The sequence below is a fragment of the Octodon degus genome, unplaced genomic scaffold, assembly GCF_000260255.1.
Source record: "Octodon degus isolate 3935 unplaced genomic scaffold, OctDeg1.0 scaffold00005, whole genome shotgun sequence".
Taxonomy (NCBI): Eukaryota; Metazoa; Chordata; class Mammalia; order Rodentia; family Octodontidae; genus Octodon; species Octodon degus.
The window spans coordinates 20279988-20294148 of record NW_004524581.1 but is presented as its reverse complement, the minus strand read 5'-3'; the positions used below and the strand labels follow the sequence as shown (position 1 = coordinate 20294148).

General features: G+C 47.3%; 1 protein-coding gene across 2 annotated transcripts; it reads left to right on the top strand.

Annotated features, from left to right (window-relative positions):
- The first annotated feature begins 1344 nt into the window (after nucleotides 1-1344).
- Nucleotides 1345-13053, top strand: Ankrd66 (ankyrin repeat domain 66). 2 transcript variants are annotated; one of them, XM_023719254.1, is made up of 4 exons: nucleotides 1345-1484; nucleotides 5541-5709; nucleotides 8016-8244; nucleotides 12127-13053. In XM_023719254.1, the coding sequence occupies exons 1-4, from the start codon at nucleotides 1476-1478 to the stop codon at nucleotides 12413-12415; spliced, it is 696 nt and encodes a 231-aa protein (XP_023575022.1). In that variant the 5' UTR covers nucleotides 1345-1475; the 3' UTR covers nucleotides 12416-13053. The 2 variants fall into 2 exon arrangements, with proteins under 2 accessions (XP_023575022.1, XP_023575024.1); XM_023719256.1 differs by having other exon boundaries at nucleotides 1464-1484; nucleotides 5440-5709.
- Nucleotides 13054-14161: the final 1108 nt, after the last annotated feature.

The following is a 14161-nucleotide window of genomic DNA, read 5'->3' as shown; positions in this document are numbered from 1 at the left end:
AATTAGATAAAAATATTATAGGCAGTCAGACAGGGTCAGGCCCTCCCTCGAAGGAGATAGCATAGAAGACAAGATACAACTGTGGGAGGGAAGGATGCTCCTGCTGTGAGCCAGATCTAATGACCAAAGATCAAACAAATAGTGACCTCCCTAAAGATTAGCATCCAGGATTGATCTTCACCCTGAGGAAGTCAGGAAGCATCATTATCTGATGGTTATAAGATAAAGTCCTGTTTTACATTCATGACTCCCTTCCCTATTTGGTCCCGGACTTAACCAATTTTACCTGAGCAAAGGTGCTTGTAATCTCATTGGTTAACCATAGTTTTGTCCCACCCCACATCTACCTAAGTGAGTTCCCATTTCCTTCACCTTAGCCCGTGGTTTTACACCATAAAAGTCCCTGGAAGAGACAGCTTCCCGGGGAACAACCCGCTCGGTCCCCCCTCCTGTCCCTCTCTCAGACAGGAGCTTTCTTTCCTTCATAAATACATTCTGTTCATAACCTCCGTTTGTTCCTAAAATTCATTCTTCAGTTTTAGAGAACACAAACTCGTCCATGTCAAATTGGGAGATCATTTTCCCTGTGTCATTTGGAGGTTCCCTGTATCATTAGGGGGGTTACCCACCTGAGATCAGTTTTTCTCATATCGGAAGTCCATATGGACAGGGTCTTTGTATGATCTTAGGTGTTCTTTGGACTACAACCTCAAAGAAAACAGTAAGGATGAGTGTTTTGTCCCCTACAGAGCCCACTACAGCCTCTGGCATGTAGGAGAGCATCTTATAAACACATTTGAGAAGAAAGAAAGGGAGATGAAGGAAGGAAGGGACAGAAAGTGGAGAAAGCAGAAGGTTGGGAAAGGGGCACAAGGAGAGGAGGAAAAGAGTTGTTTTAATCTATATCGTCACGTCTAGAGATGTCTGCTTGGAGCTCGAGAGGGAAGTGGAGCCAATGAGAAGCACCTCCATGCAAACTGGCTCTTCTGTTGGTTAAGTAAGAGCCTCCTGTAAGTGCTTTATGAATTATTTCAGCTGTTTTTGTAGCACTAAGCAAAACTGTAAAAAATTTCCTTTTATTTGTAAGAAAAAAGCAACTCTGCAAACTTAAGAAGCTTGCTCCAAGTCTCACGCTGATTCTGAAAATGAGAGGTCCAACCAAGCCCACTGCTCCCTAAGGCCAATCTGCACTGTTTAAGTGACAAATTGGGGGCCTGTGGCTGACAAGTAATGGCTATTGTTTCAAATTTTCGTCAGTTGCTATTTGAAAGAACTTGTTAAGAACTTCTACACTTGAACTAAAGTAAAGATGGGATTGCTGGCTTCTGAAGCACAGAGGTGACCTCACCCCACCTGACTCCTGAGGAAGCTGATGTTGATTGGCAGATTCTCCTGAGCAAGGCGGGGCCTGTTGCCATGGTGTCAGCACAACAGTCCAGCCTAAGGCTGCCTGCAGTGCAGAGCTCTTGGATTTCATGTACACAGTAAGTGCTTTTCTATCACCCCTTCCTTATTACTGCAGCATCTACAGAACACCCATACTTACGCATCTTTGTAAATTGAGGCGTACCTCCCAAGAAGATGGGAATGTAAGTGGGATTGGTGTGAAGGAGTGTGCTTGCTACATTTCAGTAGTGAGTGATAGGCTGGTGAATATAAATGAAAATAAAAATGCAAACAAATGTATGCAAATAGGACTTGTAGGAAGCCTTTATTTTTATTTTTTTAAAAAGCTTTATTTTTGTATAACCCATATGCCATGAAGTCAAATCCATTTAAAGTATACCATTCAGTGACTTCAGGGTTATGAAACTATTACCCAGAAAAATCGAATTTTAAAACATTTCATCATCCTCAAAAGAAATCCTATGTTTACTTACCAAAACTTTCTATTTGCTTTAGTAAAAATCATTGTCCTGGAGGATTTGATCAGGCACAAAATTGCAAACAAATATACCAGCGTCTCTAATCTGCAGGTGCCACTGGAAGTGAAAATGCTGCTCTAATCGGTGTCCATGGACTCTCCACTTGTCTCAGAGGCCACCAGCCAGCTCTAGGCAACTAAAAAAAATCTACATTTTGTCACCACAAATTTGTCTTTTCTGGGCAGTTCACATAAATGAAAATATACACTGTGTGGTTTTCTGTAGCTGACTTCATTCACTGAGTGTGTTTCAAGGTTTATCCATGAAGTCCATATCAATAATTCATTCCCTTTTAATCACAAAATAATATTTCATTATACAGATATTCTACATTTTACTAAGCCTGCACGGCTTAAGTGACAAATTAGGGGCCTATGGCTGACAAGTAATGGCTATTGTTTCAAATTTTCATCAGTTGCTATTTGAAAGAACTTGTTAAGAACTTCTACACTTGGACTAAAGTAAAGATGGATGGATGACTGAGGTGTTTCTACTTTTTGCTTGTAAGAAATAATGATCCCATGAACGTTCACATGCAGATATTTATGCAGGTATGTTCTTGTTCTGTTGGACACGTATCCCATTGGAAGACTGAGACTTTTCAATTCCAAAGCTTACTACAGTAACCAAGATGGTGGCGATACTCTAGGTCTTCATGGTTTCACAGCTACTTGGACAGATGAAGGAGGAGGAGCCCAAGTTTGACATTTTCCTGGGCAACTTAGCGATATGTTGTTTCAAAATAAAATTTAGAAAGGCCTGGGGATATAACTCCATGATGAAGCACCAGCCAAGCTTATGGAGAGCCTCAATTTCTACTGCAGGGAAACAAAAAGATGATGGTATGATAGCAGTACTAGTACAAGAATTCACATATAGAGCAATAGAGTAGAATGGAAAGCTAGGAGTGGATCCTTACATTGATGCCAGTGCTTTTAGTAAGTGTACCACATATAGAAATGAGCTCACATGGGTCACAGAAGTGAATGTAAGGCTCAGTACTATCTCAGGAGAGCACAGCCACATGTCCTTGTGAGGTGGGAAATCACCTTCTTCCTTTGTGTGTAAATATCTCATTGTCCCTATACTATGTGTTGAAGGCCCCTCTTTCCCCTCATGCTGTCCAGTCACATGAGTTGAAATCAGGAAGCAGAGTCCTCCATCTTTGTTCTTTTAAAAGTATCTTTGGCTCTTCTGGGCCGTTCAGATTTCCATATAATGTTTTCAAGATCTGCCTTTCAAATTCTTGGAGATGCATTTTGCTGCCCAGTGGAAACTTTTCATTGTATTCCCACTCACCCATAGGAAGTTGGACAATCTTTGTATGAGCTCAGATATGGACATCCACAGATGGGAAGCACCCACGGGGATGCAGATGGCCTGTGAAACAAGTGGAGAGTCCGTGGACACCGATTAGAGCAGCATTTTCACTTCCAGTGGCATCTGTAGATTAGAGACACTGGTATTTTTGTTTGTAATTTTATGCCTGATCAAATCGTCAGGGATAATGATTTTTCCAAAAGCAAATAGAAAAAGTAAAACATAGTTAATGACATTTTAGGGTTATTTCTTGCCATGTATGTAATAACCCTTTGGGCTGAGGTTGAGACGTTAGGGTTAGGGTGACAGATAATTTCTAACTGGTTAGACATGTCAAGTTCATGCCTCACAGAGCCAAAGAGTGAACTTGAGGACAAAGGAGATGAAGAGAAGGAAATTTTTATTAGAGAAAACACCTGAGAATCAGAGGGGCCCTGAAAGTGAGTTTTCACTGAGGCTTTTTAGCTTTATTATTTTAAATAATAAAATCATATCACAAGTTAGCTTGGATCAAACTGTAACCAACCTATAGGGTTACAAATGCTAATACTGATCTAAGAGGAAACAGGGTAGGCAGCAAAGCCAAGCAGGACAAAGAAGAACCAAGGCATTTCTGGAAGGGGTGGGAGTGAGGGCCAGAGTGTTTCAGTCATTCAGTTGCCGGCTTGTTACATTTTTCTACACATTTGTTACATTGTTTCTGTGTGTTCGCTCTACTGTCCAGCTTAATTAATAGATCAGATGGTGTTAGCTACAGCACAGCTTTGAGTTGTTATTTATCTCTGCTGGTCTGGCCATGGTGTTTCTATTTGGGGGCCTGGTTTCCATCAACTCAGCCCTGGACCTCAGGCCTGGATTGCCTGATCTCTATTCTGACTCTCTCTTGGGCCCTGTCCCTTTCTAACTTCCTCTCAATCACTATGTAACTAAGCTGTCTGCTGTATTAGGGTTAGGGTTAGGTTTGAGATTAGTGAGACACTGCTACCCAAACATGGAGAAGGAACAGAGGGGCCAGGACCTAACACACAGGCAGGATCTTGGAGCCCATCCCAGACCTACAAAGCCAGTTCCTAAGACCACAGCAGCCCCACAGGAGCTGGATAGACCAGCAGGTGGCACCTATGTCCACAGCCAGAGCTGGCTTATCCTCACTAGGCTGGGCCCCAAGACTCCAGGAATCCCTGTCCCCCAGCCAGCTACTGTTATGAGTGGCCAGCCTCTCTGGGGGGACGGCAGAGCACTAGGACCGAGAATGATGCTGCCTGTCTGTTGGCCAATCCTCTCCCCCAGGCTAGTTCTCTGCACCCTGGAGATAGTGTCTCTCTCTAAGTCTCTATGCTGGGGGAACCCTCAGCTGAGCCCAGGGAAGGAAGCCCCCAGGCTACCAGGGAGGGCAGGCAGAGCTTCTCCCTACTGTGCAGGCATTGTTTTAAAGTTTTGTGTAACAGCTTTGATTTTGCCTCTTGGCATAAAGATGTTAGTTGTTTGTCTCTTTGTGGAAATAACTATGGATCCTTGGTCTACCCTGGAGACTCCTCACCCGTGCCTATGCTTAGGATCTGCCCTTGTCTGTCACCAAGGAGACTTCTAGGCATCTATCTGTGAGGCCAGTTCTGGTCTCTTAATTCCTTGTCTTGATGAATGCTTTCTTCCTGTCCCCTGGGCTCCCTTGGCTCTGTCTCTTGATCTCTCTGGGTGTCCTTGAAATTCAACAGGACAGACCCATGGGTGGGTTCCATGAAGGAGATCTTCAGCCCCACTCAGTGCTTCAGACACAGTGGTCTGAGGTTGAGCCCAAGAATTTATTCTTCCGAGCTGGGTAGGATGGTGGCACAGATCTATAATCCTTGCACTCAGGAGGCTGAGGCAGGAGGATCCACATGAATTTGAGGCCAGCTTGGGCTACATAGTAAAATTTTACATCCCTGGTGATATAGCTGCACTTTGTCAGGTTGGCTCTGACCCCTTCTTGAGATCATTTTGAGCTTTGAGGTCAGAGACGTCCCCTGAGGCTGCAGCTCAGGTGGCCTCTGTCCCCATTCTTATTTTCCTGTTTTGTTTGTGGGAGGCAGAACAGGGGTGGAACCCAGGGCCTTCACGCTGAGCCACAACCCTTTTTATTTGGAGACAGTGTCTCTCTCTAAGTCCCTGTGCTGCTGGGACTGCACTCTAATTTCTAATCTTCCTGCCTCAGCCTCCCAAGCAGCGGGATTACCGGTGAGTGCCACCTATGAAACTCTGGTGAGGAATAAAGAATTTCCATAGAGCTTCCTAAGCAGAGTATCTCTTGTGCAGTTGGTCATGGCAATGAGCAAGATGACAGACATGACCAGACTCCACCAAGCTGTGGCCGTGGGGGACTACAGCACAGTGAAGCGGATCCTAAGGAGAGGCCTCTGCAACCCCAATCACAAGGACGCGGACTGGAACGACCGGACCCCACTTCACTGGGCTGCAATCAGAGGTGGGCAGCTGGCACCAAGTCCGAGTCCCCTGTCCTCTGGTTCCCGTCCCTCTGGGGCCCATCTGCAGGGGAAGGACAGGAAGTTCCCTGGAGCCACAGGGGGCAGGTCGGCCCCAGCATAGCACCTGGGGCACGTTGTTCACTGTCTCAGCCTCAGTTTATTCTCTTGTATGACCAGAGCAGCTGTGCCCTTCTGGCTCTGTGACAGATGCCCAGGAAGACTCTGAGCATATGTCGTGTGATGTAAAAATACAATACGTGCTTAAACTAAAAAAAGTATTATCACAGTAAAAGAAACATTGCCTTTAATTCCCCTCAAAATTCTCCTCGTTGCTTTGAACACATTCATCCCACTGCCTTTGCCCTGTGGAGACTCTTGGGCAACTCTCCTTGAAAGAAGAGCAGTTGTCTTCATTATGACTGTGTCCAACCCTATTTCCATGTATTGATAGGTACAGAGCTGGCTAGGACTTTTCCTCATCCCTTTAACTGGCTTGAAGCATACATATTGGTCCAGCATGGTCTTTCAAGACAACATGTGTGTTCCCCGGTAACCCCTACCTGCTGCTCTTTCATATGAGCTGGGTAGAGACAGGATGAAGAGCCAGTGCTCCACACTGTCGGCTGGGATCGAGCCTCAGACAGAGGCTATGACTTCCTGGGGCTTGAAAGATGATGCATCGGAGCTGAAGCACCAACCCCAAACCATTAGATTCTATCTCAGTTGTGCAGTACAGATCACTCTCTGCACATCCTTCTGTCTGCATACTGCAGAGGTGAATGCAGGCCTCCACCTAGCCCAGCTTGCAGCACTCGCCCACTTCCTGCCATTCTCACAGTCACTCATCTTCAAGCCACTCCTCCTTCATGATTGAATAAAACCTGGGTTTGGCCTTGGGTTGAGGCCTTTGTTCCAGATAGCCATCACCATGGCGGGCCTAGGACCCCTTGGCTCCTCATGACCATAGATATACTTTAGTGTCTTTATTCTCACCGTGGGTTACACTGGAAGTGGTAGATTGGAATTAACTTGGCGGGATTCCAATAACTTATCCACAGGATCACAAATATAAGCTTCCCAGACCAAGACGAGGACCAGGAGGGGCTCTCTGTATCCCTTTTCTGCAGCAGCTCTGGAGTTCTCTTTGGTCAGTGTACTTAGTTGCACTGTCCTGGCTGCCTTGACGTCTTGAGTCGATTTGCAGTGTTTCCCTGCCATGATTATTTTGACCTTGGGGGAAAGCCAGAGGTCATACTGTGCCATTTCTGGTGTTTCTACCAACCCACCTTTCCACTGGATGGCAGGCAGCAGCTACAGTCACCATTTTACTGATCACAATTTGTAGAGACACTCAAGAAAGAGGACTTCTGGAGCTGCCTCCAGACGGGACAGGCGCCAAAACAGGTATCTGTTTGTCCCTAGTGGAAATGGAGCAACATGGAGAAGGAGAAATTTTTTTGTTTTATCCCGAGTTCCCCACACCTCGCACAGCTGGCTCCAGGATGGGAGGAGGCCAGGAGGATGGGAGGGGGATGAGTGAGGACGCAGGCTGGGCTTGGCCAGTGCTTGGCACCAGGACACCACCAAAGAGTGATAAGCAGCAAAGTGCTGTGGTCAGCTTTGCTTCACAAATATTTGCTGTGATTCCTGTGTGGAGAATGCCTCTATGGAAAGCAAGACTGGTGACAGAAAGCTTTCTTGGGAAATTTGCAAACTCCAAGTCCAAAGGATTGGTGGCTATACCCGTGCCAGGGAGCATTTGCTCTGGGCTGGGCACTCTGCTGGGTGCTTCATGCCTGTGGCACCCTGTCAGTACTCAGTGAACAAGTGGTAGCATCTCTCCTTCTGCACAGGAGGACACGGAGCCACAGAGGATGCTCCTTGGCCTGCAGTGACTGTTGCCAGGCAGCGGGAGGGTGAGGACCTGAGCCCGCAGTCATCAGGTTAGGAAGGCCAGGCCCTCCAGCTGCGGAGCCACAAGGGCCACGGGCTCTAAACACTTGTTTTGCAAGAGAGGGCTGAGAGGGTTGAAGTCGCATCTAATGGATGCTTCCATGGGTGGATGTGAGGGGACAACTGAAGGGGACAGGAGCAAGGATGGGTAAAAGAAGCTCAGGAGGAACTGAGGGACTCAGATCGGGGGGACAGGGTTCATGGGTGAAGGAGGCCCAGGTGGGGACAGTGAGAAGGAGAAGGAACGTGGAGACCCCTCAGCAACTAATTCCTCTCCCCTCCCGGTGGCCCCAGCCTTGGGCCACCGGGACACATTCCCCTACCTCATCCTGTTCTTTCTGGTCCTCCCAAGGGCACGTGGAGGTGCTGCGCCTCCTGCTGGAACACGGAGCCAGGCCCTGCCTGGTCACGGATGTGGGTTGGACTCCAGCTCACTTCGCGGCTGAGTCGGGTCACCTGGGGGTCCTCAAGGTCCTTCATGCCCTGCACGCTGCCATCGATGCCCCCGACTTCTTTGGGGACACACCCAAGAGGATCGCCCAGATCTACGGGCAGAGCGCCTGTGTGGCCTTCCTGGACATGTAAGTCCATCCCTCCCCAGCTCCAGCAAGAACAAGAAGCAGGGCCTGCAGCCAACCCCTTGTTCAAAGGCTCCTTCAGGGACCTTGAACTATATTTGAGCTAGCTGTGTGATTTCCTCAGACTTACATTGAGACCAATGAATTAGACTTCTACTTTAATCCTGGTCCCTATACTTTGCCTAAGCAGGCACTTTAGTCTGCTGAGCTGTCTGGCCAGCCTTCTTCTAACTTTTAAAGCTTCCACATTTATCTATGAAGCCAGCCCTGTACCACACAGACACCATGATGAGAATTTATCCAGCTGGCATTCCTGACTTCCTATCCAGTTTAGCCAGTGAACATGAGAAGGCACTGTATTAGCCAGCAGTGCCACCCCTAGGACAAAATCCATGACACGCACAATTTAAGAAGAAACTTAAAACATTGATTCACAGTTTCACAGGATTCTGGCCATTGTGGACCAGCTGGAAGGTGGAGCCAACAGGGCAGGAGGGGTTTGGTGAAAGAGAACTGCCTTAAGTCACAGCCTCTAGGAAGCAGAAAGGGAGACACGGTCCCTTCAGACGTGACCCAGTGACCCACCTCCTCCGGCCAGGCCCTGCCTCCTGCCACATATCCAATTATAAACTCATCAGAATTCATCCACTAATGAATGCAATGACCCTGGGGTCCAGTCCTCTCCTAAAACCCCAGTGTGAGACATCTTATATCTAAACAAAAAAGTTTCAGTTATAGAGGTAACAGTCATATCTCCAAAAAGGACAGAAGTACAACTTACCAGTTTAGAGCTCCAGTTCATCAACAAGTAATTCATCGCAGTAAAAACTGAGTTTGAGTCTGTAGGGTTCATTGCTTGGAAACCAGGCTGAGGAGACATGGAATCCATCATCAGGGGCAGTTCATTGTGTCTCCGTTACTTTTCTCTCATTGCTGGGATGAATACCTGACACCCAAAATAAAGGAAGGAAAGGTTTGCTTAGCTCACAGTTAGTGGAGGTGTCAGTCCATACTTAGCTGGCGCCAAGGCAGATAGCACATGACAGAGAGCAACTGTTCATGACAGTGGCAAAGAGCAGAGAGCAAAGGGAGTGGCAGCAGCTCAGGCAGCTAGCTAGCCTCTCTCCCGTCCTTACACTGTAATGCAGTTTGCCTGCACCAGGGCAAGTGTGACATCCACACCCACAACAATCAATGACAAACTCCAGAAGTTAGCCCACGACTGCTTGAGGCTTTGAGGGGACACCTAGATACAAGCCATAATAGAGGGTGACAGTGACTTCCTCTTGAGATTAGATTAAAAATGCAGTTATTGTCAGAATGTTAAAGCCTAGTGTGAGGGTGCGCTCCTGTGATCCTAGCACTCAGAAGGCTGAGATAGGAAGATTGCTGTGAGTTTAAGGCCAGCCTAAACAGCATAGCAAAGACCCTATCTCAAACAAAGAAAAAAAAAAAAAAGAAAGGAAGAAAGGAAGGAAGGAAAGAAGGAAGGAAGGAAGGAAGGAAGGAAGGAAGGAAGGAAGGAAGGAAGGAAGGAAGGAAGTTAAGCCAGTAAAGTCTTTGCCTATAATGAAATCAGTTGTCTGTGGAAGTCACCAAAGAAACTCTCTTAAAGGTGGTGTCGTCCACTAAAAATATCCAGATCACAGACTTGGGAGTTAGGAGGCAGAACCTGAGAGCTGCTGCAGAGTCCCCTGTCCCAGGTCTCTGCCCCCTCCCTATGCTTGGTGACCTCCATGCATTGTGAACACCCATGGCTCCTGACCTTGTTCCCTATGCTTTCAAAACTCTAACCCATCACTGTGCGACCCTCATTCCTCCATCCTGCCAGGTCCTAGAGCCTCCTGCTGTCCTTTGATTGTCAACAGCCATTGCCATTCCCCTGCTTTCTTTCTTGGTCTATCACCTCCCGAAGGCTTCTCCAGCTCCCTTGGACACCCTGATGCATGCCCCCACTTTCTTCCAGCTGCTACCTATCACTTGAAGGTTCTGTTACATACACTCCAGAGCCTCAACCTGGGGTGAATCTCTGTGTTCTCCATGCCTGTGTTTCTTTGCTCACCCAGAGAAATCCCACAAATAAGAAGACAAGTAGTGCCAGAAGGCCTCAGATGTCTGCTCTCTGGCCTCAGAGCAGGGCAGAGTCTCTCCCTGTCCTGCTTGCTCAGCGGCCGCCAGAAGGCCCCACCACACCTCAGCCTGCATCTTCTCCTGAGGCCTGGGGCATGTAGGTTTCTACACCTTGACCTATAGACCACACACCACCCCCAGTTCCTGCCTCCCGTCCCATCCCTGCTCCTGAGAAGTGGTGCCCTCCACGTGGTGCTGTACATCTTCATCCGTGCCATCCTTGCATAGTCTTTCTTACATATTTACTCTTTCTCTGTATTTTTTGGTTTTCTTTCAAAAAGAGAATAAAAAACAGGGAAAAGACTAGAAATGATACAGAATTTCACTAAACAAAATGACAGGAATTCAACAATGGTCGTTACAGTGCGTATTGTTGTCTTCGAATTAGTTGTTCAGATTACCAGATACAAGCATGCAAACTTGGTCCAAAAAATTAAAAAGAAGAAAAAAATTTAAGCATTAACTCTTCCTTTCAATAGACTAAAAGAAATCAACAGTACAATTATCCAAGCTATCCTTGGATATTATATATAAATATATACTGTATAATAAAATACATCAGATACATTTTTCCTTCCTCCTTGCGCTCTTTTCTCCTTTCCCTCATCCCAGTTGTACCTTTCCTTTGAACAATTTCTTTCAGAGATATAAGTGCACCCATGTTTATAGCTGCACAATTGGTCACAGCTAAGTCTTGGGAACAACCCAAGTGCCCATCATTTGAGGAATGTGATAAAAAAAAAAAAGACGTGGTATTTTTATACAATGGAGTTGCTCAGCTATAAAAAAGATAAAACTCAGGACTTTTAGAGGTAAATGGATGCAAGTGGAGACCATGCTGATAAGCGAAATAAATGGCACCTACATGTGTCAACATGTTTTCTCTCTAGTGGAAGAACCAGAAAGAGTAAATAAAATCTGAAAGATACAATAGATTTTTTTTTTTTTTTTGGTCTTTTTGAGACAGGGTCTCACCGCGCAGTTCAGGCTGGCCTTAAACTCACTTTGTAGCTCAGGCTGGCCTTGAACTCCTGGTGATCCTTCTGCCTCAGCCTCCCCTGGGATTACAGGCGTGTGCGCCATCACAGTGCCTTTTTTTTTTTTTTTTAAATCTCCCGCCTTCACTTCTTTTTGGCCCATGAACATGTTCACATGGATCTTATTAAACAGACAGCTACAGGCCCGTCTTAGCCTGCTGCTTTCCTCTCTGTCCCTGCGCTTCTGAGCCCCTTGGAAGTGTGGTCTCCGCGTCCTGGCCTCTCTCCGGATATCTTCCGGGTCTTCGTTCTGAGGCAGCTCCCGCCCCCACTGCGGGGAAGCGCCTTGGCTGAGCCAACTGCCTCTTCTCAGTTGCGTCTCCCGCCATTAATTCCACGTGGGTGTCCCCGAATCGCTCCTCCCCTGCTGCTACCGCCTTAGTTTTCCTGCCCCTGCCTCATCCTGTGATTTCAATATGGCTGTTCTCAAGCTCTGTCTTGTGACCTCGCGTTAGCAACATGTGAAGTCGTAGTTACTGGAGGAACGAGGAGCTCCCACACTAAGCTATCTCTGAGGCAGTCTACCAACCCCTCCCTGGGGTCCAGCTGGTCTGAGTCTGTGTATTAATACCTCTCTGGGTCACATCTTCCTCATCACTGACATAGAAGCAGTGTCCTTGGTGTCCAAGGCCCTGGCTGACTGTGGATGTGCGCTGACTCAGTGTCACCTTCCCTCCAGGCCCTGTGTAAATCTCCCCTTGTATCCTTCTGTCCCCAGGGCTGAGCCACAGTGTCACGCCCACCGCCTGGCTGGGCTCTCTCAGGATGAGCGTGACCCCGACTGGGAAGCTGGGAAGTGCCGCCTGCAGCGTTCCCTTCAGTCTGCAGGACAAAGCACCAGCAGGAGGGGAAGAGGGCACTGGGGGACCCAGTTTGGTGACTCCCAGGAGTGGGGGCCTCTGCCATCCAGGGACCCCCCTGTGGCCCACACCAGGAGTCATAAGGCACCCTCTCTCACACAGGGGCCTCGTGGTGGTGGCCTTCTGCAGCCCAACAGTCACAGTTGAAGGCATCTGTCCCTAGGGGAGCAGGGACTGGTGCCAGCTGTCACCTGTCTCTGTGTGTCTACAGCAATGAGCACCTCCTGACCACCCCTGCTCTACTCTAATGATGGGACCAAAATGGTTCTCCTAAGAGAGGCAGTGATAAAAGCAAGACTTAAAATTCTCCCACATCTTCTGGTCAATCAGTCCGTGAACACTTACCTGTTGTCACATGGATGAGGCCGGGACCTGGACAGCTGTGTCTCCTTCGTGGGGTGGGAGCCACAAGCCCACCCAGACACTGGGATCCTGGACACCTCCACACAGGAGGAAGAGCTGGGCCGAGAACAGCTTGCATCCCACACAACTAATGAGAAGGAATGGGAAGGACTGGAACCTGCGGCTAAGAGGCCACAGTTCAGACTGATGGTGTAGCTCAGTGGCACAGGGCCTGCCCGGCAAGGGCAGGGTTCTGAGTTCAATTCCCAGTACCAACAAACCAAAAGCAAAGAAGAGTCTGTAGTTTCAATTATACATTTGGAAACATTTAAATGTAGATCAGACAGTTCTAATTAAAAAATATAGCAGCTAAGTTAAGGTGTAAAGTACACAAAAACACGCCAAACGTCTCTATTATAATGCTTAATTCTGATTTGTTGAAATGATAAGACATTAGCTGTCTTAAGGCTGAATAAAATTTATTATCAAAATGAAATTTATCTCTTTCTTTTCATTTTAAAAATCATGGTTTCTCTTATATGGAAGACCCAAAGCATAAATAAATAGCAAAAGAAAAGGTCACGGGAAGTGGGGAGAAAACTCTTTCTCAAATAGAAAGGGAGCCAAGGCATGGAGGAAGAGGGGAAGGCGGGAAGGGCAGGGATGGAAAAGGAATTTAGATGCAGCGTGGACGTGCTCCAGCTCCACACGAGGAACAGAGCCATTGCGTGCCGCACATGTGTACAGAAAGAAAAAGAAAAGGAAAACAAAGGAATCGAAAGGCGGGTGGGCAGGGACAGAAAGGGAACGAAAAGGAACTAGATATTTTATGCCCACGCACCAGTTCCCATAAGGGAAGTAAACATGACACGCTGTAAGCACGTGCTAATAAAGGAACCTCGCAAATTAAAAAGAGAGAGTCTGCTACAGTGCTTGAAATTCTAAGTGGTTTGCACGGCATTTTCTCTCGCCAATATCTGTGCTCCCAAATTCAGACCATACTTCAAGCCTCCGTGGGGGGATGGGCTGGAATAGTTCACTTCCATTGGCTCCTTCATGTACAGGCTTATTAAATTCTCTAAACCAATGTCTTCAGCTGTCAAAGATCTTTATTACACATCCATCAATGACTGCTTCTGCTAATTCTGGGCAGGATTGATTTGAATTGGTTTGAATTTTCTAAAGTAAACAATGCTTTAGTCTAGGAAAGCAATGTGGAGATAGAGGACGCCCTTCCTAGCTCGCCATCCCCCAGCGACGGTTCTCCTCATCCACACACTGGGCTCCCAGGGTGGTCCCCGAAGGCCACTTGGTTCTGATCCCCATGGCATGGATTCTAGAAGACACTGACTCCAGCTGGCCAGCAAGATTCTTCGCCTGGGAACGAGAAAAGAAGATTTCGTGAGAGGCTGGAACAGCAACAAATAGTGCTGCCACAATAGAGAGGTTGATTGTACTGCAGGGCAGAGGGAGCTTAAAGGGGTATTCTACAGAGAGGAGGGAGGAGAGAGAGAGAGAGAGAGAGAGAGAGAGAGAGAGAGAGAGAGAGAG

What these genes read in the sequence shown, in the direction of transcription:
- Ankrd66 (XM_023719254.1), top strand. An exon ending in TCACTGGGCTGCAATCAGAG is followed by an intron (nt 5,710 to 8,015) that starts GTGGGCAGCTGG and finishes GGTCCTCCCAAG; the next exon opens with GGCACGTGGAGGTGCTGCGC. An exon ending in TGTGTGGCCTTCCTGGACAT is followed by an intron (nt 8,245 to 12,126) that starts GTAAGTCCATCC and finishes TTCTGTCCCCAG; the next exon opens with GGCTGAGCCACAGTGTCACG.